This window comes from Prionailurus viverrinus, chromosome D4 (assembly GCF_022837055.1).
Source record: "Prionailurus viverrinus isolate Anna chromosome D4, UM_Priviv_1.0, whole genome shotgun sequence".
Classification (NCBI taxonomy): Eukaryota; Metazoa; Chordata; class Mammalia; order Carnivora; family Felidae; genus Prionailurus; species Prionailurus viverrinus.
The window spans coordinates 69,960,754-69,985,184 of NC_062573.1; the positions used below are offsets into that span (position 1 = coordinate 69,960,754).

Below are 24,431 nucleotides of genomic sequence, written 5' to 3' on the forward strand. Positions count from 1 at the left end.
GGGAAGGAGGGGAGAGGAGAAATGGAATAAGGAAAATTAGTTTCTGGGGTAAAAAGCTTTGCTCTGTCTTTGAAATCTAAAATGGCAGAATCGCTGTCTCTGATTTTCCTAGAGGGCATACCGCTCTACAGAATTGCACTGTGTCCCCCCTGAGGGTCCGAGTCTACGTCTGATGATACCAACAAACCCTTCGAGGATGAAGGTCAGTGTGAGAATGAAAGAGTCCCCTCATCCTCATACCTCATGTGTCAGTCACTAAGTATTCAACCGTAACAATTGAGTTTTCTAGTTCCCTCTTACGGAAAAGATTTCATCTTGGGCCATGCTTCAGTTACTGCTAAATGCTCCATTTTTTGTTTCAACTCTGACTTTCTCTAAGACTGATTCCTCTCCCCAGCTACCCTTCAACCTGGTCCAACGTTCAAAGGTAGAAAAGATTACTTATAAAACCATTGACTTTTTTTTTTTTTTTTTTAATACGCCCAGTGTGGGGCTTGAACTCACAATCCTGAGATGAAGAGTCACTTGCTCTACTGACTAAGCCAGCCAGGCGCCCCTTTCCCTATTCCTTAACCTGCCAAATGGGAACGTGAAAGAGAGTGTGAGAACCGGGGACAAAACTAGCAGGCTCTGTTGGATGTACGAGTTGACGTGACACTGAGTTTTCCATAAATGGTTTTTGAAACACGTGGGTCTGCCCCCAGGGTTCTTTTATGAGATTCTAGATACATTATATACACTAGCTTAATGGATGCAATTCTGCCCCTAGTTATTTTGGGGGCAATGATTTTTGCTTATTACATACTAGCTAATTAGGTCAGATTCACCACCACTATGTATCTCCCCTCTCTTTGTGCTAGTAATAAACAAATTTACGATTTTATTCAAATTTTCATCCTCATGGGAGTTTTGCCCATCAAGCAGAGTGTCCTCTTCTGAAACAATAGCACTATCACAGTTGCTTCCGTCATTAACAATATCAGCACAGAATTTTTCTCTGGAGGAAATATTAAAGCACCAGAGGGATGGGTAAACTGTCTATGTGTGGTGTTTGGAGGTAAATACTGCCCAAAGCAGGAGAATCAATAAAAGATGTTTCAAGATCGTTTCAATTACTAGGGCGCCATATGCAATCATGTCTTCTTGCTGTTCTCTAGGCTTAGGTCTGCAGAGTTAGGGTCACCCTCTGTGATCTGGTTTCGTGGAAGGAGCAGAGAGTCTCAGGAAGAAATGAGCAGATAATCAAGAGTATATAGACTGTTCCGGTTTGTCCCATGTGGATCTTCAGGTGTCACAGAAGGCCCAGGAAAGCTGACTAAATAGTTCTCAGTTGGAACAGGCTTGGAGAAACTCTGCACCCAACATGTACACACTTCTGGTTTCATTTAAAGCCATCGATATAATGAGGGTTACTATTCTTAGCTGACATAGCCTGGATATTAGGCAATCAGACCCTGAAGATGGATATGGCTGAGGAGATGGGGAAATCAGCCGTTTGTGGGGGTAGGAAAGCTAAAAGAAGGGAATGGTTGGTTTTTGGAAAGATGTTTAGAATTGAATTGCAAAGGCTAATGAACAATAAAAAGGAAATAGCTAGTAGCAGTTATGGGTCTGGGATTTACTTCACTTATACATGGACAGGCTCACATAAATATGATGTCTCTTTGTCAGACAGTGATACATCTGAACCCCAAGGAAATGATCTGCTTCTGGACTAGAGAATATATTTTAAGAATATATATCATATATATTTGTGTGTGTGTGTGTGTGTGTGTTTAGGGGTTACTCCATTTGGGATCTAAGTTTGTGGTCAGTGAAGACCAAGTACCCATATGGATGGGGTTGGGGGTAGAAGCCAGTTGGGGGCCTGGGAATTGGTAAAAGGGGTTTTGTTTCTTTTTAGCCTTTGATGAAAGTTCATGTCTAAAATGCCTTAAGTCTCTAAGGGGAGCCCTAGATGTTGGCTAACTTCCATAGAATGATTAAAAATAATATTGCCATTAGCTTCTTTGAGAGTTGATTCCTTTCCTTTTCCCTGGGAGGGAAGAATAAGAAAGAAGAAGAAAAAAAATTTATAAAGATAAGGTTCTAGAAAAGAAAAAGAAAGAAAGAAAGAAAGAAAGAAAGAAAGAAAGAAAGAAAGAAAGAAAAAAAAAAAGAAGAGGTGAGATTCCAGACTGACTTGAACTCTCATCTCAGAGGCAGCATAGTAGTGGAAAGAAGGCAGGCTTTGCAGGGCCACCTGGGTGGCTCAGTCCGTCGAATGTCTGGTTCTTGATTTTGGCTCAGGTCACGATCTCATGGTTCATGAGACTGAACCCTGCATCGGGTTCTGCTCTGACAGCTTGGAGCCTGGAGCCTGCTTGGGATTCTCTCCCCCTCTCTCGGCCCCTCTCCTGCATGTGCTCTGTTTCCCCAAATAAATAAATAAACTAAAAAAAAAAATTTTTTTTTTAAAGAACGCAGGCTTTGCAGTCCAAGGAATCTATATTCTAATTCCAGACGAACCCTTAACATTGCTGTGGACTTGAGCATGCTGATCAAACCCTTTGAGCCTTGGTCTCCTTCCTCATCTGCAAAAGGGGATTGATAAATCTACGCAGAGGGGCGCCTGGCTGGTTCAGTGGGTGGAGCATGTGACTCTTGATCTCAGGGTTGTGAGTTTGAGCTCCACGTTGGGTGTAGAGATTACTTAAAAAAAAAGAAAACAACCTGTTTATATGAGTTGATGGACAGAAAGTTCTAGGTACACTAAGCACACAGCAGGCACTCAATAAAAGGGAGCTCTGTTGATTCTCCGGAACTTTCCGTCCTCCTCTCCCCTCTGTTCCCATCTGCTTCTGGTGGACAGGCCCTTCCTCTGCAGGCTGCTCTTCCTCTCCCCTCACCTGTGGTGTCCCGGCAGTCACAGCACTCCCGGGCATCGGAGGGGTCAGAAGTATTGCAGCAGTGTAGACAACGACTGTCGTCCAGAAGCAGCACCAGGTCGGCGGGGCACACGGTGCAGTTCTTGGTGCCGGGTCCCTTGCATTCCACGCAGCTTTCGTGGCATTTTTCACAGTTAAACTTCTCCCCCTGTTAAGAACAATTGGGAGATTCTTTCTGAGTGCGGAGGCATTGACAAGCTACTGGAGTTTCCAGGTGGGAGTTCTATCTGGCCTCCATTGACGGAGGGAGGCACGTGGGGGACAGGAGCCAGATAGCTTTGCTCTGGGTCCATTTTAGCTGTTCAGGGTGGAAGGCAGAACTGTCTGCACGTGGAGGAAATCGCTGCTGGGTCTTTCCATCTGAGATCTGCTGGCCACAACAGTGGGAGAACAGGCTTCTAGAACAGCTCAAGTTGCACACTGGTGGCTCATGTGCTGTACCTGGTCAAGGACACGTTTTGTCTGGCTCATCCAAATTGACCTTCACAGTTAAAAAAATTTTTTTCAGTTCCTTGCCCACGTTCAAAATGAAGATATTCCACTTGTAAGTCAGTTCCTAATTTCTCTTTAAGAACTAGACTGTCAGGGGCACCTGGGTGGCTCAGTCGGTTGAACGTCCCCCTCTTGATTTTGGCGCAGGTTGCGATCTCAAGGTCATGATCTCACGGTGGTGAGATTGAGCCCCGCACTGGGCCCTGCACTGGCTGTGCGGACCCTGCTTGAGATGCTGTCTCTCCTCGCTCTGCCCCTTTTCTGCTCGCACACACGCACGCACACACATGCGCTCTCTCTCTCAAAAAAAGAGGCACTAGACGGTCAACAAGGTCATCACAACCACGTGGCAACATCACAGACCGCTGAGGGGGCAGTGGCTCCCTTTTTGGGCTCTCCTAGCTGATACGACCCCAGCGCTTGCTCTGATGTAACCAAGACAGGTGACACGTCAAATTCCACTTTTCATCAAGCTTGCGCTGGGGTTTCCTTTGACCCAACACCCTTCACTCATACACATTCAGCTACCTGGCCTCCATGGTTACTAGATTCTTTTGGCCCTGCCCCCGAATATCATTTGTGACTCTTTAGCTGAAATAGTTAAATCTCCATGAGAAGAACCAAGAGATAAGGAGAAAGTGGCTTCCTTCCTGACAGGTTGCTTCTTTGCTGGTGCTGAAAATGTAGATGAGGGAAGATATCTTTCTATTTTCCTTGTGTGCTGTGGGACAGAAGGAATGGAAATTGCCTTTGTTGAGCACTTTGGCCATTTCCGGTGCTGATAAGGCGCTTTCTCAGCTGTTATTATCTTATCAAATCACGGATTAGCTGTCCGAAGTCCTGGCTTCAGTCCCAGCTTTGTTCCTTACTATTTATGTGATCCTTAGAAAATTATTCAGTCTCTTGGAGCCCCAGTTTCTTCAAAGTTTAAGGATTAAAAGAGAGCTCGTATGTGAATATGTCGAGTCATGTTAATTTCACCATGGGGAGATTTACCTAATTTCATTTGTTTTTAAGTTTATTCATTTATTTTGAGAGAGAGAGAGAGAGCACACACACAAGCAGGGAGGTGCAGAGAGAGAGAGAGAATCCCAAGCAGGCTCCACACCATCAGCACAGAGCCCGACTCGGGGCTCGATCTCCCACACCATGAGATCATGACTTGAGCTGAAACCCAGAGTGGGACTCTGACTGAGACAGCCAGGTGCCCCGAGATTTACTTAATTTGTAACGTTTGGAAACATAAGAAGTTAGTGATCTCAGAATATCCATGATTTGTAAGCAAGGAAATGAAATCTCTCTCTCTCTTTTTTAAAAATTATTTATTTTTGAGATAGAGGAAGACACAGAGAGACAGGGAGACACAGAATCCAAAGCAGGCTCCAGGCTCTGAGCTGTCAGCACAGAACCTGACTCAAGGCTCGAACTCGGGAATGGTGAGATCATGACCTGGGCCGAAGTCAGACACTGAACTGACTGAGCCACCTGGGTGCCCTGAAATCTCTCTCTCTCACTACACTGTGGCGGGGTGGAGGAAATGAAAAGCAGCAGTTTTGTAGTTGTGACATTATTCAGGCATTTCAGGTTAGACAGCAGAGGGGTAGGAGAGAAGCTACTTATTTCTGATATAAGGGGACCTGAAACTTCCAAGGTCACAAGCAATGAACGTAGAGTTAAATCTGAGGTCCTCATTACCTAACTTCCCCCTTATTTATCTCAGGTCATCTCAGTCCCTTTGATTGAAGTTAAGGCTGCAGGTAGGTAGCACCATTATTCCATGATGCATGGGTAGAAGATTTAAAAAGTAGAGCGAGTATAGGAATTTTAGGACTTTTTGACTTTGCCCAGAATACACGCGGAAACTGGCTCCCATGCCTCTGCAGAAATGGCTAGGGCAATGGGGCTCAGTCAGTTAAGTGGCCGACGTCAGCTCAGGTCATGATCTCGCGGTTCGTGAGTTCGAGCCCCGCGTCGGGCCGTGTGCTGACAGCTCGGACCCTGGAGCCTGCTTCGGATTCTTTGTCTCCCTGTCTCTCTGCCCCTTCCCTGCTCGCACTTGGTCGGTCTGTCTCTCTCTCTCAAAATCAATAAACGTTAAAAAAAAAAAAAAGAAGAAAGAAATGGCCAGGGCACATCACGCCCAGCTCCCAGTACCTCTTTCACTCTGTATTCTCCCACCAGACAGTCTGAGGTGCAGATTCCTCCCGCTAGGTGGTAACTCCACACACAAGATAAACAGTTCAACGGTCCTTTTCCTGAAAGAAAAAAAAAGATGATTCTAAGTTATGAGGCTGATCTTCGATATCTACCTCTGTGTTGGATTCAACACACTTCGGAGCAAGGAATACGCCCAGCGAATTGAAGTAGAAGGGGGAGTTGATTGAAGAGATGGGGGAGAAAAGAGTATGCAAGTCACCAAGGAAAAACCTAGAAATTACCCAATTAGTCCAGTCAGTGTAAAAACTCGCGTTTGGACGTTGGGGATTTGGAAGTGATAGCTGTTTTATGACCACAAAAGGAAGGATTTTCCGAGAATAAGAAATCGTGTAGAAAGGCTATAAAGCTTTTATTTGTCCTTCTGCTTATTTAACTAGGATAGAGGAGGAGAATGATACCAGAGGACTTGGAGGTCCCAATACTCAGTTGGTGAGGAAATCGTTATGAGGCACTTTCTAACTAAAAACCACCAGACTTCGAATTTAAATGCCAGGGCTGGGGTGGCCGGTGGCTCAGGTCATGATCTCACGGTTCGTGGGTTCGAGACCCGCGTGGGGCTCTGTGCTGACGGCTCAGAGCCTGGAGCCTGCTTCGGATTCTGTCTCCCTCTCTCTCTCTGCTTCTCCCCGCCTCTCGAAAATAAATAAACATTAAAAAAAAAAATTTTTTTTTTAAAAGGCCAGGGCTAAAAGAATATCATTTTGTCCAGCTCTTAATTAGTTGGTGGTGCCAGATGCCGTTGACATTCTCTTGAAAGCTAAAAACTGTCTTTTCAAAAATTGGATGTGCTATTTATTTAATATTTTTTAAGTAAAAGAAAACTAAGGCCCAGGCAATGTCAAGACATTCGTTCAAGGTCACATAGGTAATGGTCAAGGTCAAGATTCGAAGTCAGGTTTGTTGACCCACAATTCAGTGCTCTCTCAGTCATACTATCTGCCTTAACACCTTATGACCCATCAAGTAGAGGAGGTCTGAATCTACAGGGTTTTTTTTTGGGGGGGGTGGCGGGTAATACTCCGCTCTCCTAATTCAGAGACCTCAAGAATGACTGACCCAAGCATCACCTTTTATGCAGATCTTGAAGGGATAACTTCTGGAAAGGGTTTGGAGACAAGAGACCCGAATTCTCCATTCATTCCATTAGGAAGGTCCTGGTGTTTTTTGCCGAGAATTTCAAAACAAGAGCAGGGAGGTAGATGGGGGGGGGGGGGGGGGCTGGACTATCTATGCCTGTCATTGTGAGTCGGAACTTGATACAAGTCTTCCCATCAGAAGAACACGGTGAAGAGTGGTTAGTTGAATTTGAGGCAGACCCACAAGTCCTACGCTTCGCAGACACCGTGGAGGTAAGTCAGCTCTTCGTGTCTGATCTGTGAGCTCAGTCATCTATGACGTTTCTACGGAAAAAAAGAATTCTAAGCTCTGAACAACAGATTAGAGAACCAACCGTTATTACCCAATTGCTTCTCAGGTTGGGGGCTGCCTGTAGTGATATAAATTCAAAGCCATTTAATAATTTTAAGTTTTAAATTGAAGTAGAGTTGACATAAAATATTAGTTTCGGGGGCACAACAGTGATTCAACAAATATGTACGTTACGGAGTGCTCAGCACATTAAGTATCGTTACCATCTGTCATCGTGCACAGTGATCACAATAGTATTGACTCTATTCCCTATGCTGCACTTTTCATCCCTGTGACTTATTTATTTTACAACTGGACGTTTGTACCTCCTAATTCCCGATTTCGCCCATCCTCCCATCTCCCTGACTTCTGGCGGCCACCCGTTTGTTCTCTGTATTTGTAAGTCGACTGGTTTGTGTGTTTACTTTGTTTTAGATGCCACGTACAGTGAAATCATATGGTGGTTGTCTTCCCCTGTCTGACTTCTTTCACTCAGCATAGTACCCTCAAGGTCCGTCCGTGTTGCCATGAATGGCAAGGTTTCATTCGTTTTTACGGAGAAGTCACATTCCATTGTATAGACACATCGCCTCTTTATCCATTCGTCTCTCGAAGGACATGGGCTGCTTTCATATTTTGGCTACTGTAAATGATGCTGCGATAAACATAGAATGCATGTATCTTTTCACTTTAGCGTTTTCCTTTTCTTTGAATAAGTACCCAGAAGTGGAATTACCGGATCATAGGGTATTTCTGTTTTTAATTTTTTGATGAATCTCCCTGCTGTTTTCCATAGTGGACGCCCCAGTTTGCGTTTCTACCAATGGCGCACAAGGGCTCCATTTTCTCCACAGCCTCACCAACATCTGTCCTTTCTTGTCTCTTTGACACCAGTCGTTCTGACCCGTCTAAGGGTAGATAGCTCATTGTGGTTTTGATCTGTATTTCCCTGATGCATAGTCATGTTGAATATCTTTTCATGTGACTGTAGGCCATCTGTATGTCTTCTTTAGAAAAATGTATTCAAGTCCTCTGCCCATTTTGTCATCAGATTTTTTGTTGTTGTTAAGTTGTAGGAGTTCTTTATATATTTGGTGTTTTAACCCCTTATCAGATATATCATTTGCAAATATCTTCTTCCATTCAGTAGGTTGTCTTTTTGTTTTGTTGATAGTTTCCTGTGCTGTGCAAAAGCTTTTTAGTGCAATGTAGTTTCACTTATTTACTCTTGCCTGTGTTCCCCTTGCCTGGGAAGACAGATTCAGAAAAATATTGTTAATAAATTTTACTAATAAATATTATGATGTTTAAGAGTTTGCTGCCTAGATTTTCTTTGAAGAGTTTTATGGTTTCAGGTCTTCTATTTTTTTTTTTAAGATTTTTTATGTTTATTTATTTTTGAGAGAGAGAGAGTGAATGGGGCAGAGAGTGGGAGACACAGAATCTGAAGCACGCTCCAGGCTCTGAGCTGTCAGCGCAAAGCCCCATGCGGGGCTCGAACGCACAAACTGTGAGTTCAGGACCTGAGCCGAAGTCGGACACTTAACCGACTGAGCCACCCAGGCACCCCAGGGGTTTCAGGTCTTACATTTAAGTCTTTAATCCGTCTTAAGTTTATTTATTTATTCATTTATTTATGTATTTATTTATTTATTTCATTTTGAATTTATTTTTGTGTATGGTGTAAGAAAGTGGTCCAGTTTCATTCTTTGGCATGTGGCTGTTTGGTTTTCCCAGCACCATTGATTGAAGAGACTGTCTTTTCCCCATTGTAGATTCTTGCCTCCTTTGTTATAGATTAATTAACCATGTAAATGTGCGTTTATTTCTGGGGGCTATATCTTGTTCCAGTGATCTCTGTGTCTATTTTTGTGCCAGTACCATACTGTTTTGATTACCATAGATTTGTGGTAAAGTTTGAAATCTGAGAAAGCCATCCTATTTTTACTAACCCAGAGCTTCATACAGAATTTCCCACATGTTCTGGAACAGAACTGTGGTCTCTCATGAGAGAATAAATCTTCTCCTTCTCTCCTTCCTTCCTCTTCCCAACCTACATTTTTCCAAAACACAGCTGAGATGTCTTACTTCAATTTTTAGAATACAAAATACTCTCTTTAAAAATTTTGTTTTGTTTTTAATGAAGAGAAATCGAGGGTAGGAAGCATCAAAAAAGGCAGTAAAAAGATGAGGTCACAACGGTTGTGCCTTAAGGTTGTTTACATTTTCCAGAACACCAGCAGCAATTTGGCTGAAGGTGATATCCTGGAGTTAAGTCTCCTACATTGATTTATTGCAAAAAATCCGTGCGCCCTGGGTACGGAGAGTCTTTTGCCGAAGGCAGTTTGTTAATTTCCAGGAAGTTTTCTATTGTTTCCAAGTTTAACAACCTACTTTTTTTTTTAATTTTTTTTTTCCCAGCGTTTTTATTTATTTTTGGGACAGAGAGAGACAGAGCATGAACGGGGGAGGGGCAGAGAGAGAAGGAGACACAGAATCGGAAACAGGCTCCAGGCTCTGAGCCATCAGCCCAGAGCCCGACGCGGGGCTCGAACTCCCGGACCGCGAGATCGTGACCTGGCTGAAGTCGGACGCTTAACCGACTGCGCCACCCAGGCGCCCCAACAACCTACTTTTATCCTTGCTTCTAAGGATCGGCAGGAACTGTGGGACCTGTAAAGATTGTTTCGGTTTTTCCTTAGAATTCACAAGTCACTATTGGTTTTCCCTTGGACGGACCCCGCAGGATGAACGAACCCAGCAATGCAGAGCAACCCCTGGGGTTGTCCATGGTGTCATTCCGTGCAGGAAGAGGAAGCTGGAAAGAGTTAGGAGGTTTTGGCTACCAGCCTGGATTTGTGTTCCAAACGATTTTGTGAGGAGGATAAATACAAAGTTAAATGTGTAAAGGTAAGGAATGAGCTAATTCTGGAGGGACCCACCTCATGCAAAGGTAATATCAGGCGTTAATGTGCCACCCATCTCCTACCCCCACCCTGCCCAGTGCTCTGAAATATTTTTTTTTTTTTTGTACTCTCCTACTACCGGGCAGTCAAATGTGAATGAAATGCCGTCTAGTTGGCAAATTGCTTATTTAGGTTGCTAAATTTTCCCCGGAATTCTTGTGCACCCTCTTCTATTAGTATGGCAGCTAATGTTTTAGGAAGGCACCTTGGAATTCATCCTTTTTTCACCCAGTTTGCAACCCAGGAGAAAACCTGTTCCCCTGTTTTGGAATCTCGATGCCGCAAAACCGGAAGACGGCACAAAGATGCACTAAGCAGCAAAGGATGTGTGTGGCAGGGGGACGAAGGCTGCTGGTCTAAATGAGCACATGTGGGAGGCTTCAGCCAGGTACATTTGGAGTTCAAGTCAAACACAGGAGGAGGCGGCCCGAACCGAACGGCGGTGAGATTTACCCAGCTGTGACCAGCCATCCTTTGAATACACTCTCACGGCGGCGGATGTGCCGATTAAGACTATTTTTTTTTTTTTAGAGGAGTTTTAGGCTTACAACAAAATAGAGAGGAAGGTACAGACACCGTCCGTGGACTCTGCTGCCGCACAGGCCTGGCGTCCCCCGTTACTCAACGTCACTTACCAGAATGGAAAATTTGGGGGGCGACTGGGTGGCTCAATCAGTTGAGCGTCAGCCTCTTGATTTCGGCTCAAGGTCTCATGGGTCGTGAGATCCATGATCAGGCTCTGCACTGACAGAGCGGAACCTGCTTAGGGAATCCCCTCTCCCCCTCTCTCTCTGCCCCTGCCCTGTTCGCTCTCACTTTCTCTTTCTCAAAATGAATAAAACCAAAAGTGAAAAAAAAATGGTAATTTTTTTTTTTTTTTAACCAAAGATAAACCTATATAGACGTATCATTATCACCCGAAGTCTCTAGTTTACCTTGGGGTCCTCTCTTGGTGTTGTACATCCTAAGCATTTGGACCAATGTATAATAATACCTCCCTGTCATTATAATATCATACAGAAATACTTTTGCTGCCCTAAAATCCTCTGTGGTCTGCCTGTTCCTCTCTCCCTGCACCCCACCCCTGGCGGCCATTGACCTGTTACTGTCTTCGCCATAGTTTTCCCTTTTCCAAGTTGTCATACAGTTGGCATCACAGTGTGGCCTTTTCAGATTGGCTTCCTTCACTTAGGAATACGCATTTGTGCTCCCTCCGTGTCTTCTCGTGGCCTGATAGCTCATCTCCGATAGCACTGAATAGTATTTCATTGTCTGGATGTGTTGATGTACTTTTGAGACCGGGAATCCTCGGAACCATCACCCTTCATCTACCCGGGCTATCTCAGACTCAATTAAAGGAATTTATAGTTTTCCCAGCTGTGCTTACAACATCACTAATAATTTCTACAATCCCTACAAAAGAAAAAAAATCTTGAAAAGCTGGTATCCTGTTTTGATCGGCTGAGGTTGAGACATTAACTTACCTAACGATGGCTGCCTGGGCTTGAATAAAAACCACGTGCTGCAGCCCATGGCGCTGCTCGTAGGGCATCAGATTTAGCGCATCGAGTTATAGAGTTCAAAATATAGAGTATCTGGCAATCCCAGTTGGAATAAAGGCCCCACACAGCTAGTAATAGTGGCATCAAAGAGTGGTAAAAAACCTAACGGAAAGCCAACACTGTATTTACTACGATGTGGCCTACGGCCAATGACAATGCCAACCCTCCACCACCCTCCCACCCCGCCCCCAATTCAATGTATTCTCCCATTTATCTTATTCTGATTAGAAGTTTTGAGCAGCAACTCTGTGTGCCTCTGGAATGAAAATAAGAGAACACAAATGGATGGTTACTCGATGCAAGGTTGTTCTGGAAGGCCAGTTCTTTCTAAGACTGGAGTCAATTGCAGATAGGTAAAGGGTGGGAACCACGGTATGGCAGTTCTCATGGAGTTGCCTCAAGGGACTCCCTGGGGGCAGGAAGGAGGAGCAAATGAGGGCATTCTAGGCGGGGCTCTGCGCTCCGATCCGAGCAGCTCTGCTTGGTCATTTTACATAATGGGGTTCAGCTTAAGATTCCACCTGAAGAAGATGGGCTTCTGCCTAAATACCATCCGAAACCATTGTTGTTGTTGTTGTTTTAATTTTTTATTTCAGAGAGAGAGCGTGAACAGGGGAGAGGGGCAGAGGGAGAGAGAGAATCTCAAGCAGGCTCCACACTCAGCACAGAGCCTGACACGGGGCTCGATCCCGTGACCCTGGGATCATGACCTGAGACAAAACCAAGAGTCAGATGCTCAACCGACTGAGCCACCCAGGCACTCCCGAGCCATCATTCTAAATTAGAAATGTGCTGTCCAGTGCACAGCCACTGGCCACTGTGGCACTGAGCACCCGAAATGTGGTTAGTACAACTTGAGTTGTGCTGTAAATGTAAAATCAACATTGGGTTTCAAAGACTGAGTGTTAAAAAATTCTCAATTTTTATGTTGGTTGCATGTTCAAATGATTACATTGTGGATATATTAATTGAATAAGTATATTATTAAAGTTAATTTCACCGGTTTATTTTTATTCTCTAAAATGTGACCACTGAAGATTTAAAAAATGTATGCATGGCTTGCATTATATCTCAGTGGGATAGTGCTGACACCCCATGTTGGGAGTTATGTAAAAGAAAGTCTAGGGGCCCCAGGGTGGCTCAGTTGGTTAAGCGTCCGACTTATCTGGCTGTCGCTGAGTTCGAGCCCCACGTTGGGCTCTGTGCTGGCAGCTGGGAGCCTGGAGCCTGCTTCCGATTCTGTGTCTCCCTCTCCCTCTCTGCCCCTCCCCTGCTCATGCTCTGTCTCTCTCTGTCTCTAAAAAATAAATAAGCGTTAAAAAAAATAAAAAAAGAAAAGACCTTCTAGGCCTAGTGTGAATAGCAGGTGGCCATTCCCGGATTAATTTAGATCATCCGCAGTCTAAGCACTTGGTAGCTGAGAGTAATTTAACGCTTATGTCACTGATCGTCACTCTAAAACGATGAAAAAAATTACCGAGTACTCTCTTCAAGTTTTTGATTTTTCTCTTGGTTTTCAGACTTCCTTTTTCTTTTTTTTTTGGTTATGGTTGCAAACAGCTGAGGAAGGCAGGGGGCGGTGACAGGGACCCCAGGGTTCAGAGAAGCGCACTGCAGGCAGCCCAGAGCAGGCACAGGTGGCTGCCGATTGGAAGATCAAGACCAACCACGCCCCCCACCCCCACCACGCTTCCTGCTTTCCTTTCTCTCGCGGCTTTTCCCCCGCTCCTCTGCTCGTAGCTTCTCCAGCGTTTTCTGGTTCTCACAGAGTTCACAGTCCTTCTGGGTTCCCCCCCCCCCCCCCCCTTGGGAAGCTTCTCTCGTTTTCCTCCTCTCTCCAATTCTTAATTCTTTGTCTTTCCTTTGCTCGGTTCTCTGCCTCTTTCTCTAGGTGCTTTGATCTTCTCTCCTGTTTTAGCTCCTGGAGTTTCTGCCTCTTGAGCTGCTGTTTCTTCTGTGAGGCATCGCCCAGGTGTTTGGGGTCGGAAGAAGCCTTATGTTGCAGGCGGTGGCCTTGCGGTCCTGGCCTTTCCCCGTGAGCTGCAGCGGCGCGTGGCGCTCGGGACTTGGATGCCGCGCCAGGTGGGTCCTCGCGGTATGCAACGTTCGCCTGGAAGTTCATGGATCCCCGAAACTGAAGGTGTGTAAGTTCCGGCCTGTCGTCTCCTCGCGTTGGGGGTCCAGCATGGGGATGCCCACGTTCCATATGTCCCCGCACTTGTCTCAAAGCACCTTGACCACGAACCTCCTCGTGGCGTTCCTCCTCCTCCTCCTGGCGGCTCCCTGGGCAGCATTTCATTCCCGTCCTTTGTGTCATGGAAGAAAGAGCCCTAGTCCCAGTGTGTAGGGAAATTGGTCTTGAACTTGGTGGCATGCGTCTTGAGGACTTCAGGGAAGCTTAAGGACCTTGTGGTGGAAGCAAGCCAGTTAAAACGCGATCGGATTCTTGGGGCGCCTGGGTGGCTCAGTTGGGCATTTGGCTTCCGCTCAGGTCATGATCTCCTGGTTTGTGGGTTCCAGCCCCACATGGGGCTCCTCTGCTGACAGCTCAGAGCCTGGAGCCTGCTTTGAATTCTGTGCCTCCCTTTCTCTCTGCCCGCTAACACGCTGTCTCTCTTTCTCTCAAAAATGTGAAAAAAAAATTTAAAAACCAAATAAAAAAACTTGACCAGATTCTTGCCCACCTGGCCATCTGAGAGGATGAAGTCCATGGTGCCCTAGGAAATCTTCAGGGTGGAGAAGCGGCGATTGTGCACCATGGCCTTAAGCCTTTCTAGCACCTCCCAGCTGGAAATGGTCCTCCCCGGCCACCTCAGCAGTGATGGGCCATGCTGATGGTCACCTTCATGATGGGCTTGAGACAGAGGCCTACAAAGGCCAGAGCTCCACTGTCCCAGACGTGTCATGGACTGCGGTAGCCATCGCCTTAGCCCGGCTGGCATGGCCACCCGCCCGGAGCCATCACCTTTGTTGGAGGTGCCCTTGGAGCCACCGTCACTGCCTGCCCCTGTGACTGTGCTCAGTGCTAGAGATACAAAGGTGAGTGAGACCTCAGTCAGAGAGAGAGAGAGAGAGGGAGAAATAATAAGTAAAGAGTATAAAATATGCCCTCTGGGCTGCCTTGTTCACAGTTCTATGGACACCGCCTGAATACTGCAGGATAATTGTTTGTTGAATAAATAGATGAGTGCAGAGGATGAAAGGTACACAGAATAGAGAGATTCAGGAAGGCTTTGTAGAGGAAATACTGTCATGCATTAGAAAGAGGTAGCTGGGTAAAGCAGGCTAGACAAAGTATTCTAGAAAGAGGAAAGGCGAGGTTGGCTCTGGTTTCCAGTAACTGATTACGCCTGGATTTAGAGCGTGGTGGACGAGCTGGTGAGGGATGAGTCCCAGGATGAAGACCTCATATGCAGAGTTGCTAGTTACGATTCTATTTTAAAATCAGTGGAGAGTCATTTTTTTCTTTTAGTCTTTCCTCCCCGCCCCCCTTAAAGAGAGAGCCAGTGGGAGAGAGGGGCAGAGAGAGAGAGAGAATCTTTTAAAAAAATATTTATTTATTTAGAGAGAAAGGACAGGGGAGGGGTGGAAAAAGGGAGAGAGAGAATCCCAGACAGACTCTGTGTTGTCAGTGCAGAGTCCAGGGTGGGGCTAGAACTCATGAACTGTGAGATCATGACCTGGGCTGAAATTAAGAGTTGGACACTCAACTGACTGAGCCAGCCAGATGCCCCCAGATAATACCAGTTTTATAGGGAAGTTTGACATGGTTTTAAAACTCAGTAGATTGAGGATGTTAACAAATAAATGAAGACCTAATATCCATAAAGAAATACTAAGGAGGGCATTCACTTTCAAAGGTGTCTTTTCTGTAAAGAGAGCTTTCCTACTATTCTTCCTTTCTATTCTTCTATTCTAATAAACTTTTGAGATATGAAACAAAAGAGATGGATATAAAGAACAAATAATTAAAAAATGTTAAAGTAAGTCATTTAAATTAAAAAAGAACTACAATAATAGATGGGCTGGACTTTAGATTAAACACAGAACAAATTAGAGACCTGGACTAAAGCTGTGAAGAGTCAACCTAGTATGAAGCATAGAGAGTCAAAGAGATAAAAATATACACAGCAGGTAAGAGACCTAGAGGTCGGGACACCCTGAGTGACATTAACTAAGGAATTCCAGGAAAAGAGATTAGAGGAAAGGGTGGAGAAGCAACATTTGAAGATCTCATAATTGAAAATTCTCCAATTTGCAAAAAGACTTTAGGATTTGTTTTCTGTTCATTCATTCATTCAGCAAACACTGAATGAGCACTTACTATCTGTACAGTCTAGACTAGAATAGGGTATATGAAATCACAGTGGTAGAATCTGAGCCCTGAGGGTCTCACAATTAGTAGGAGAGATGGACATGTTTAATTAAAATGTAATGTAAAAAAGGCTATGATAAAGGACATATTACAGAATCAAGAAGGAAGAACATTTCTGGGAGGACTAAGACAAGCCTCCTTCTCAGAGGAGATGACCTTCAAGCTGGGTCTTGTAAGTTTCCTTGTAAGTTGAGTGTTTCCTACAGGGTTGTTTTCCAGGAAGAGGAAACACATGGACAAAAGGCACAGAAGCATGAAAGAGCGTGACATGTTTGCTGGCTGCTGAGTACTTCTAGGTGGTTCTGGGTTCTAGGCTACCTGGAAGGAGAGGTGAGATCATAAGCTGAAAGGACTGACTGGGGAAAGAATTTAATTACCTTTTAAGAAGTAAAACAAAAAAAACCCCACATTTATTGGAAGTTTATTGAAAGACAAAAAGTAAATGCATAGATTGCAGAGATATACCATGTTCATCAATGTGATGACCCAGCATCATAAAGATGGATTTTTCTCCCCAAATAAATTCAGTGCTATATCAATTAATACCCAAGGGATTTTTTTTAATGAAATGTGACTGAGTATAAAATTTATATAGAGAAGGGGCCAAACTAATTAACCAAAATACTTTTGAAAAGGATAGCAGAAATGTACCTTCCCAACTGTCAATATTAATCTGATAAGTTTTAACAACTAACACGTTGTTGGAGGCATTTCTTAAATGTTGAGAATAATTCATCCTGATTGTCTTTCAGTGCCCGGCAGATGTGAATTTTTTATTGCTTTGGCATTACTATACAGGATGAGTTGGGGAAGGGGGGTGGCAAGACCGGAGTCGAGCTCACGTGTTGGTACTTCAGAAAGTTGGCTGAGACATGCTGAAAATGGAGAACAAGGATAGTAAAAATGGAGAAAGAGATCTGAGTTAAAAGAAAAAAAATGCTTAGGAGAGAAAATCAGCAGACCTTGAAGTTCACCTTTGTTGGAGGGTAGGTGGGTTGGGCAAGAGGCAAGAGAAGGATAACGTTAAGGTATCAAACCTGGATAGGTGGTTGGACAGTGGGTCTATTAACAGCATGACTATCGGAGGAAGCCCGGGTTGGGTTTACTCTGGGACATGTTGATTTTAGGGTTCTCTTGGACAGAGAAGTAGGTATCAGGAAAGTAACAATGGAATTTGGGAGAGCTGGAGGCAGACATCTTAAGTAGGTGTTGAAGTAATAGAAATAAAATGCCCTACCCAGATTCCAAGTTCAACAAGTAGAGGAGGAGGACAGCGCAGGTGGGAAACACCTCCAGGGGGAGATGATGCCTGTATCTGGGCCTGGAAGGTTGGGAGGGTCTGCAGAGGCAGAAATGTAATGCAGGGCAGCCTGGGCAGGGCAGATGCAGAAGCTGAGTGAGAACAGAGGGTGCTGATGCTGAACGGAGGGTGCTGGAGAGTTTTGGCTGGATTGGTAAGAGAGAGGAACCTCCAAAGGTGGTGAAAAAAGAGAGGGCTAATGGAGCACTTGGGTGGCTCTGTCGGTTAAGCATCTGACCCTTGATGTCATCTCAGGATCATGGGATCGAGCCCTGTGTCGGGCTGTGCGCTGTCAGCGTGGAGCCTGCTTGGGAATTTCTCTCTCCCTCTCTGCCCCTCCCCAGCATGCTCTCTTTCTCTCCCTCCCCCTCTTTCTCTCCCTCCCCCTCTTTCTCTCCAAATAAAACTAACAAGACAACACAAAACAAAACAGGGGCCAAGCACAAAGGAGACCTTCTCATTTTTCCCTCCACACATGCAAAGTGACAGGTACACCCTCACCTCTGCATTTGCTGCAAGTTGGGTGGCATCTCTCACACGTCCGTGTGTTTTGATCCGCGTAGTAATGCTCTGGGCAGGTGCGATGACACTCTCCCTTGGAGCGGAGCAGGAAGAAAAACGTATCGCAAGACAGGCAGTCGGTGGGCCGTGGGCCCCGGCACGCCTTGCAACTCTTGCTGCACCTCTCACACCGTCCGGTGGCTTCTTCTGCGTAATATCTGAAACCAAATGCGGAAACGAAGACTGAATCCCAGGCTTTGCTCTTGGGTTGGGTGTGGTGGGAAAATCGAGGTTAGCCAGACGGTGATTGTTTCCGAGTTGGGGGACTTTAGGCTCGACTCGCTAACCGTACTCAGTAGATACACTACCACGGGGCACCCCTCTTACCACGCTTCGCTTTACGCGCTTTGCAAGCATTGTGCCTTTTACCAACTCGAGGTTTGTGGCAACCCTGCGTTGAGCAAGTCTCTTGCCACCATTTTTTCCAATGCCATTTGCTCACCCCGTGCCTCTGTCACGATTCGGTAATTCTCGCAATATTTCAACTCTTCTCATTATCACACGTGTTACGGTGATCCGTGCTCGGTGACAGTGGCTCACTGAAAGCTCAGATGATGGCTACCATTCTTTAGCACTAAAATATTTTTCAGTTTGGGTGCGTACATCGCTCTTTGAGACGTCATGCCCTTGCATGCTTCATGGACTACTGTGTAGTGTACGCCCAACTTTTATGTGCACTTGGAAACCGAAACATTCATTTGACTTGCTCTGTTGCGATAGTCACCTTACTGCAGTGGTCTGGGAGTGAACTGCAGTATCCCCAAGGTATGCCTGTAACGATACTAACAAACCTAATGATTCTCTGTTTTCTTATCTTTAACTTGGGCACTGCAATCCCTTCCTTGCTATTTGTGAGTACTAAATTAGGTAACACATACGAAAGGACCCAGGACTTATCGTATGTTGCAGAGTTATGATAATTGTTCACTTCCTTATACCTATGTGCTTCTCCACTTGAACATTCAAGTCTCAGGTTTTGTAGAATGGGACCCGGTTATGGAGGATGTTCTAAATGTACCTCCGAGTGATTCTTCTGGTGCCTCAATTAAAAAAAATCATCTTGACCTGGGAGATGATGTGCGTGATGCTAATGTTTACACAATAGCAGGTGTAACCTGGTCGGAAAGATTTTTGGAGGCTGACGTAACAATAATCCCTGTTCGTTAACTTTTTACTGCGTCCCCGATCGTACGCTAGGGACTTCGTAAACGTTAGTTCCCTTTATTGAACCTAGAACTGAGACACTAGAGCGTGACAGTCAGGAGCTTGCCTTTTGGAACAAGACTGCATGGGGTCAAAGCCAAGCTGTTCCAGGCATGAGCTGTGCGACTTTGGCCAATTCACACAACGTCTCTGTCTCAGGTCGTCATATGGGGCTTAATGTTAGCAGCTAAAATTAAATAAGTTATTACTGAGAAAATAGTTACAACAGTGCCTGGCACATTATAAATAATGCGTGTTAGTGATAATTATGAATTGTATGTTAAACCTCAAAGCAAACCTTACGATTTAGATATTATTGTCCCTATTTTATGTATGTAAAAACTGAGGCTCAGAGAATTTAGACCACTTGGCTCAATGTCAAACAGCTAGCGAAGTGGGGTAATGTGATTTCAACCTACCTGGTAAATACCGCTATAGCAAAGCAGCGCAAAGTAAATAAGAATATTTCAAGTAAGATAGACGAGAGGAAAGAAATCGTGGACAAAGATGAACTTCTAGAGCTCATCTGACCCTCCTTGGCATCTCTGGACATTGGCACACTGAAACTATCCTAGAAACTGGAAGGTCTGCCCTTGGCTTCTCTGGCGTGAAACTATCTGCCACATTAGGTTCCTTAAAGTTTCTTTCAGTTCCGCTAATTTGTTGGAAACTAAGGCCATGGCTGAGTCTGCCTTACTCAGCCACCTGTCACTGACCTGAGTGAATGCACCTGCACCTCAGCGGTCAAGCCTTGCTTTACCTTCCACGGGTGGGTGAGGAACAATTACCACCGAGTCCATCAGTAGGACTGGGGTATGAGAGAGACAGGGTCATGAAAGGAACACAAGGGGAAACTTCAGTCGTGAAGTGAAGGGTTGATAAAGCCCACAGGAGGCTCACAAGAGAGAGCCACAGGGCAAGGTAGAAATCCGCACTTGCCCACCCAGAGAATATACAGGCTGAAGTCAGAAGATCTGATTTCTATTCTTGGCTCCACTGTGTTTTAGAAGCTTTGCGACTTTGGGCAAGTCACGTAACCTCTTTGAGCCTCAGTTTCCTCATTTTTAATACGGAGAGAATAATATCAATCTCATAGGATTAGTGGAGAACTGAATCGTCATATAAAAATCCATTCTGAGTAGAAATACTTCGTAAACTCTAAAGCAGCATGAATGTGTTTTACTAACGTGATGGGTTTTTAAGATGAAAAGCATCAATAAGAACTGTGGGGAAGAAAGCTTCTTAATACCTAGGAGGTTTTGGGGCGCCTGGGTGGCGCAGTCGGTTAAGCGTCCGACTTCAGCCAGGTCACGATCTCGTGGTCCGGGAGTTCGAGCCCCGCGTCGGGCTCTGGGCTGATGGCTCAGAGCCTGGAGCCTGTTTCCGATTCTGTGCCTCCCTCTCTCTCTGCCCCTCCCCCGTTCATGCTCTGTCTCTCTCTGTCCCAAAAATAAATAAAAAACGTTGAAAAAAAAAATTAAAAAAAAAAATACCTAGGAGGTTTTAAAAATTATCAAAGAGGAGCGCCTGGGTGGCTCAGTCGGTTAAGCATCCGACTTCAGCTCAGGTCATGATCTCACAGTTCGTGGGTTCGAGCCACGCATCGGGCTTTGTGCTGACGGCTCGGAGCCTGGAGCCTGTTTCCGATTCTGTGTCTCCCTCTCTCTCTCTGCCCCTCCCCTGTTCACGCTCTGTCTCTGTCTCAAAAATAAATAAGCATTAAAAAAATTTAAAAAATTATCAGAGTGAAAGATGGTGGGGGGGGGGGAGTTACTAGATACGATTAAAAGAAGAGTATGATATACCACTGCTTACTTTGATGACTTTTGCACGAGGTGGCTATGAGATGCCCAGATCCTCAATGCCCGGAAGAGGATTTTGTGCATAAATAGAAACAATAATGGGAGCCTTGAAAAACCTGCTCCGAGGTTAAACACTAACATAACTATATGTATTGGTAAAGGGGTCAGAAGATCATATACCTGCCTTTCCAAGGCAAAGAGGTTTAACATATCTCAGATGTAATGTATGTGGGACACTGATTTTACAAAAAGGGACAATCTCCGTTAAATATCTCCACTTATACCTCATTAATATCCCATTTGTTCCCCATTAAAGAGATTTATGGCAACCTGTGTGTCTCCTCTCCGTGGGTAACTTTACAATGGAACATCTGTCTTCTTAACTCCATGGTCTACAATCAGTTGAGATCACAAGATTACACCCTCTTGCATATAGGAGTATTTAATGACTCGATTTGGGGAAGATGGTGATTCCTTTCCGATCTTTTCAGGCACTTTGTGGAATGAAGATCAAAGGCTAAGCCAGGTGGCCCCATCGCCTCTCTTGTTCGGTAGGGCCCTTTCTTCCTTGATCTATATGGCTGGTGTCTTTGAGGGCCGCTAATGTGTGTGACTTTGTGCTGAGTATTGTAGCAATATGTGCGAAAAAATAAGAGGCTGGTTTTTTTTTTCCAGGCGCTCGTAATTTTCTTGGTAAGAAATATAAAAGAAGCATAAATTCTTGAAGGTCAACATCTTCGCATTACTCACACCTCCAAGGTGTTCTTTATTAAACATGTGTCGAATGAATGAATGAGCGAATGGACGAGGTAAATCAAAACACAGGGCAGTGTATAAGGACTACAATGAGTAATGCAGGCAGTAGCTGCTATAGAAACTGAAGAAAAGAAAAGTGATGTCCAATCTGGGCAGAAGCATTTGGGAAAGTCTGAGGTTACAGGCTTTCATTTTGGGTCCGGAAACTCTCGGTGCCTTCGGTTACCGGCTGGGAAGGAAGAATCAGCAACAGGCCCGTAATCAATCTTTCTCTTTTTTGGTGATTCCTGGGTTGGGGGCGGGGAGGGATGCCCCGGTCAAATCTTTCAAATAAGGTGGTAACCCGACCCCCTGATAAATGCACTCAAAGATTTTCCTAGCAAAAAATAATAGAGTTCTCATATGCAAGGGGCTTTTAGGAGAACGTAGCAGTGTCCCTACATTGCTTATGGGAACTCAACCTGCAAATAATGGATTTATGGGGCCGTGGTAGGTTGGAGCATTGGGAGGGTATCACTTTGATCTCGCCAACAGAACAAATCCTAACGCAGAAGAGAAAGAACCTACGTTTATGGTCTTAAGACTGCTCTGGGGGAAGAATCCTTTGCCTCTGCCTTGTGATGGCTTGTACCTCGAAATCAGTAGCGAAGTTTGGCACGTGAGCCTGACCTGATGATTGGCGTCTCGTGTTATTTCACTGGGTCGCTCGCCTCTCCCACGTCCTCATCCATTACTACGAACCAGCTGAAATCCTTTTGAGACCATGAGACCTTGGTTGGACTCTCGTCTTCATTTCTTACCAGCACCGAGACTTCAGTCTGGTGTTCTGTAACTTAGCTTCGATGTCTGCCCAGGGGGTTTGCCAGTAGTGATATCTGGAGTGGCTTTGGGATCAAATGAGGGAAACATGTAGCGAGCACCTTACCCTTCCCTGCACTGGGGCAGGCACTCCTTTTCCAGCTGGAACGAGCTTGGTTGGCAGGAGAGGCACTGTGTGCTGCGTCTCCCTTCACATGTCCTACAAGAGCTGTGGCAGGGCGCACACTGGTGGCTGTCCTCATCAGCGTAGTAGCCCTCGGGGCAGTCCTGCACGCAGGTCGTATCTGCCAAGGAAGGAAAAGAGTCTGTCGTCGTATCAAGCAGGACACACGTCTCCCAGCCCTCCTCTACGCGCTCCCCAGAGTGAACCATGGTTGGGGGGGGGATGTTGGACGAAGGGGACAATGTCCTTGTCAATGCCATCCTTCTCAGGTCTCCTGGGTCCAGATGGACGCTAACACCTTGCAGGTCTTCAGAATATCCCTCTCCTTCTTCCCTCTCTCCTGTGCCCCTCCCTTGTTCCTTCTCTTAGCCGAGTGAGCTTTGTTTCATTTTTGTTCTCCCATACCCGTGTTACGCTTAATCATGGGATCCCTGGGAACCCGAGAGCATTGCTTCACATTAGCTGTGACCTTCGAATATGACCTGCTGGAGGTGGCCATCCTCAGACCGTGCCATACTTCAAGAAGACGTATTAATCAGTGGATGCAAACTCAAGGGGAAATTTTGATGAGGGGGTGAATGCCTGCATGTTCGTAAAGTGTCCCTGCACGGACTGCTTATTAATTGCGAGGGACAATAGTAACTAAGCAGTGGACACATCGGACAGCACCTTGAACAGAGGGCCATGGTTCGCCTCACTGATGAGGGGCAGGGGAACATCCTGGGTTTCCAGAAGGGCGCGACATCTGTGAAGCATTCTGGCCTGAGAGTGCATAATCTCTGTCTCATCGTGGGAAACTTTGCACAGACGTCAACAGAGGGATAGGGGCTGTATTCTTCTCAAATCCCAATATTATATAGAAAAAAACGTCTGTGGCAACGGTTCAGGTTAAGGGGGGGCCTCAGACTCATGGCAACTAGAAGCAGTACCTGATTGGAGACTGGACCTTGGTCTACGGGGGGATTGCCAAAATTAGAAAACCGATGAAATAGTCTTGATGCTAAATTCACGTGCATTGACAACTGTACTGTGGTCGGAAACAAATATATCGTGGCATTCACATTGACAGAGACTGAGACCACGCTCACGATCGGGCAGACGGGGTGCAAGATTAGCAGCGGGTCAGGTGGGTAAAGGGTACCCGTGTGGCGTTCTTTGTGCTTTTGCCTTTTCTATAGGTTTGAACATGTTCCAAATACAAAGTGAAAAATTAGAAGGACCCTACCCATCGACCGGGCCCCAGGCATCGTGCAAGGCAGTTTCCCCCATGGAGGGAGAGAGAGCCCGCCCCGGAGGAAAAGCAACTCACTGAGAAGAAGGCTGTCCCTCGGGCAGGTGCGACACTGGTCCTCTGCGGGCCCGGTGCAGCGGAAACACTTAGCATGACAGGGCTTGCATCCCAGAGCCTCATCCCAGTACTCAACGGGGGCACATTCCTTGTGAGGCACACAGCGTCCGTGGCTGGCCACCCCCAGGCCTTCCCGACAGGTGGTGCAGGTCCCAGGCGACGAGCAGGTCCGGCAAGACTTGTGACACTCTGTGGGCGGGGTGCGGGCAGGAGACACAGTGAGAGAGGGCCAGGGCGCCCCTGGAGGGTGTGTTCACGTTCCTTCCTCAGTTCCTTTAGAGATTTCTAGGGCTCTGGGCCAAGGGCAGGGGGCCGTGAGTTGGGTACGGCCCTTGGGACTCTGCGTAGAGCGTTCTCTCTAATAACTAGAGAGCCCCTTCTTGCAAAATTACCAAAACAGCAATAAAGTAATGATGTGCGTGCGGCCTATTCACCACCGTAACTCTTGTTCTGTGGTCCCCCACTGACCTCCCAGAGCACCTTGAGCGTATCACTAATGGAACAATTGTTGGGATGTGTTACAATTACCCCTT

At 45.7% G+C, this 24,431-nt stretch overlaps 2 protein-coding genes across 4 annotated transcripts in view; one reads left to right on the forward strand and one right to left on the reverse strand.

The window, feature by feature from the left end:
• RFK (riboflavin kinase) overlaps positions 1 to 10,095 on the forward strand; it is a 36,370-nt gene extending 26,275 nt beyond the window's left edge. For both annotated transcript variants that reach the window (XM_047829579.1, XM_047829578.1), the window contains 2 exons: positions 113 to 202; positions 9,746 to 10,095. In XM_047829579.1, coding sequence (XP_047685535.1) covers positions 113 to 202; positions 9,746 to 9,922 — 267 coding nt within the window. In that variant the 3' untranslated portion in view covers positions 9,923 to 10,095. The remainder of the gene's footprint in view (positions 1 to 112; positions 203 to 9,745) is intronic.
• PCSK5 (proprotein convertase subtilisin/kexin type 5) overlaps positions 1 to 24,431 on the reverse strand; it is a 457,179-nt gene that overhangs the window by 1,060 nt on the left and 431,688 nt on the right. For both annotated transcript variants that reach the window (XM_047829573.1, XM_047829574.1), the window contains 5 exons: positions 23,860 to 24,087; positions 22,494 to 22,671; positions 17,748 to 17,965; positions 5,574 to 5,674; positions 2,889 to 3,075 (listed from right to left, as the gene is read on the reverse strand). In XM_047829573.1, coding sequence (XP_047685529.1) covers positions 2,889 to 3,075; positions 5,574 to 5,674; positions 17,748 to 17,965; positions 22,494 to 22,671; positions 23,860 to 24,087 — 912 coding nt within the window. The remainder of the gene's footprint in view (positions 1 to 2,888; positions 3,076 to 5,573; positions 5,675 to 17,747; positions 17,966 to 22,493; positions 22,672 to 23,859; positions 24,088 to 24,431) is intronic.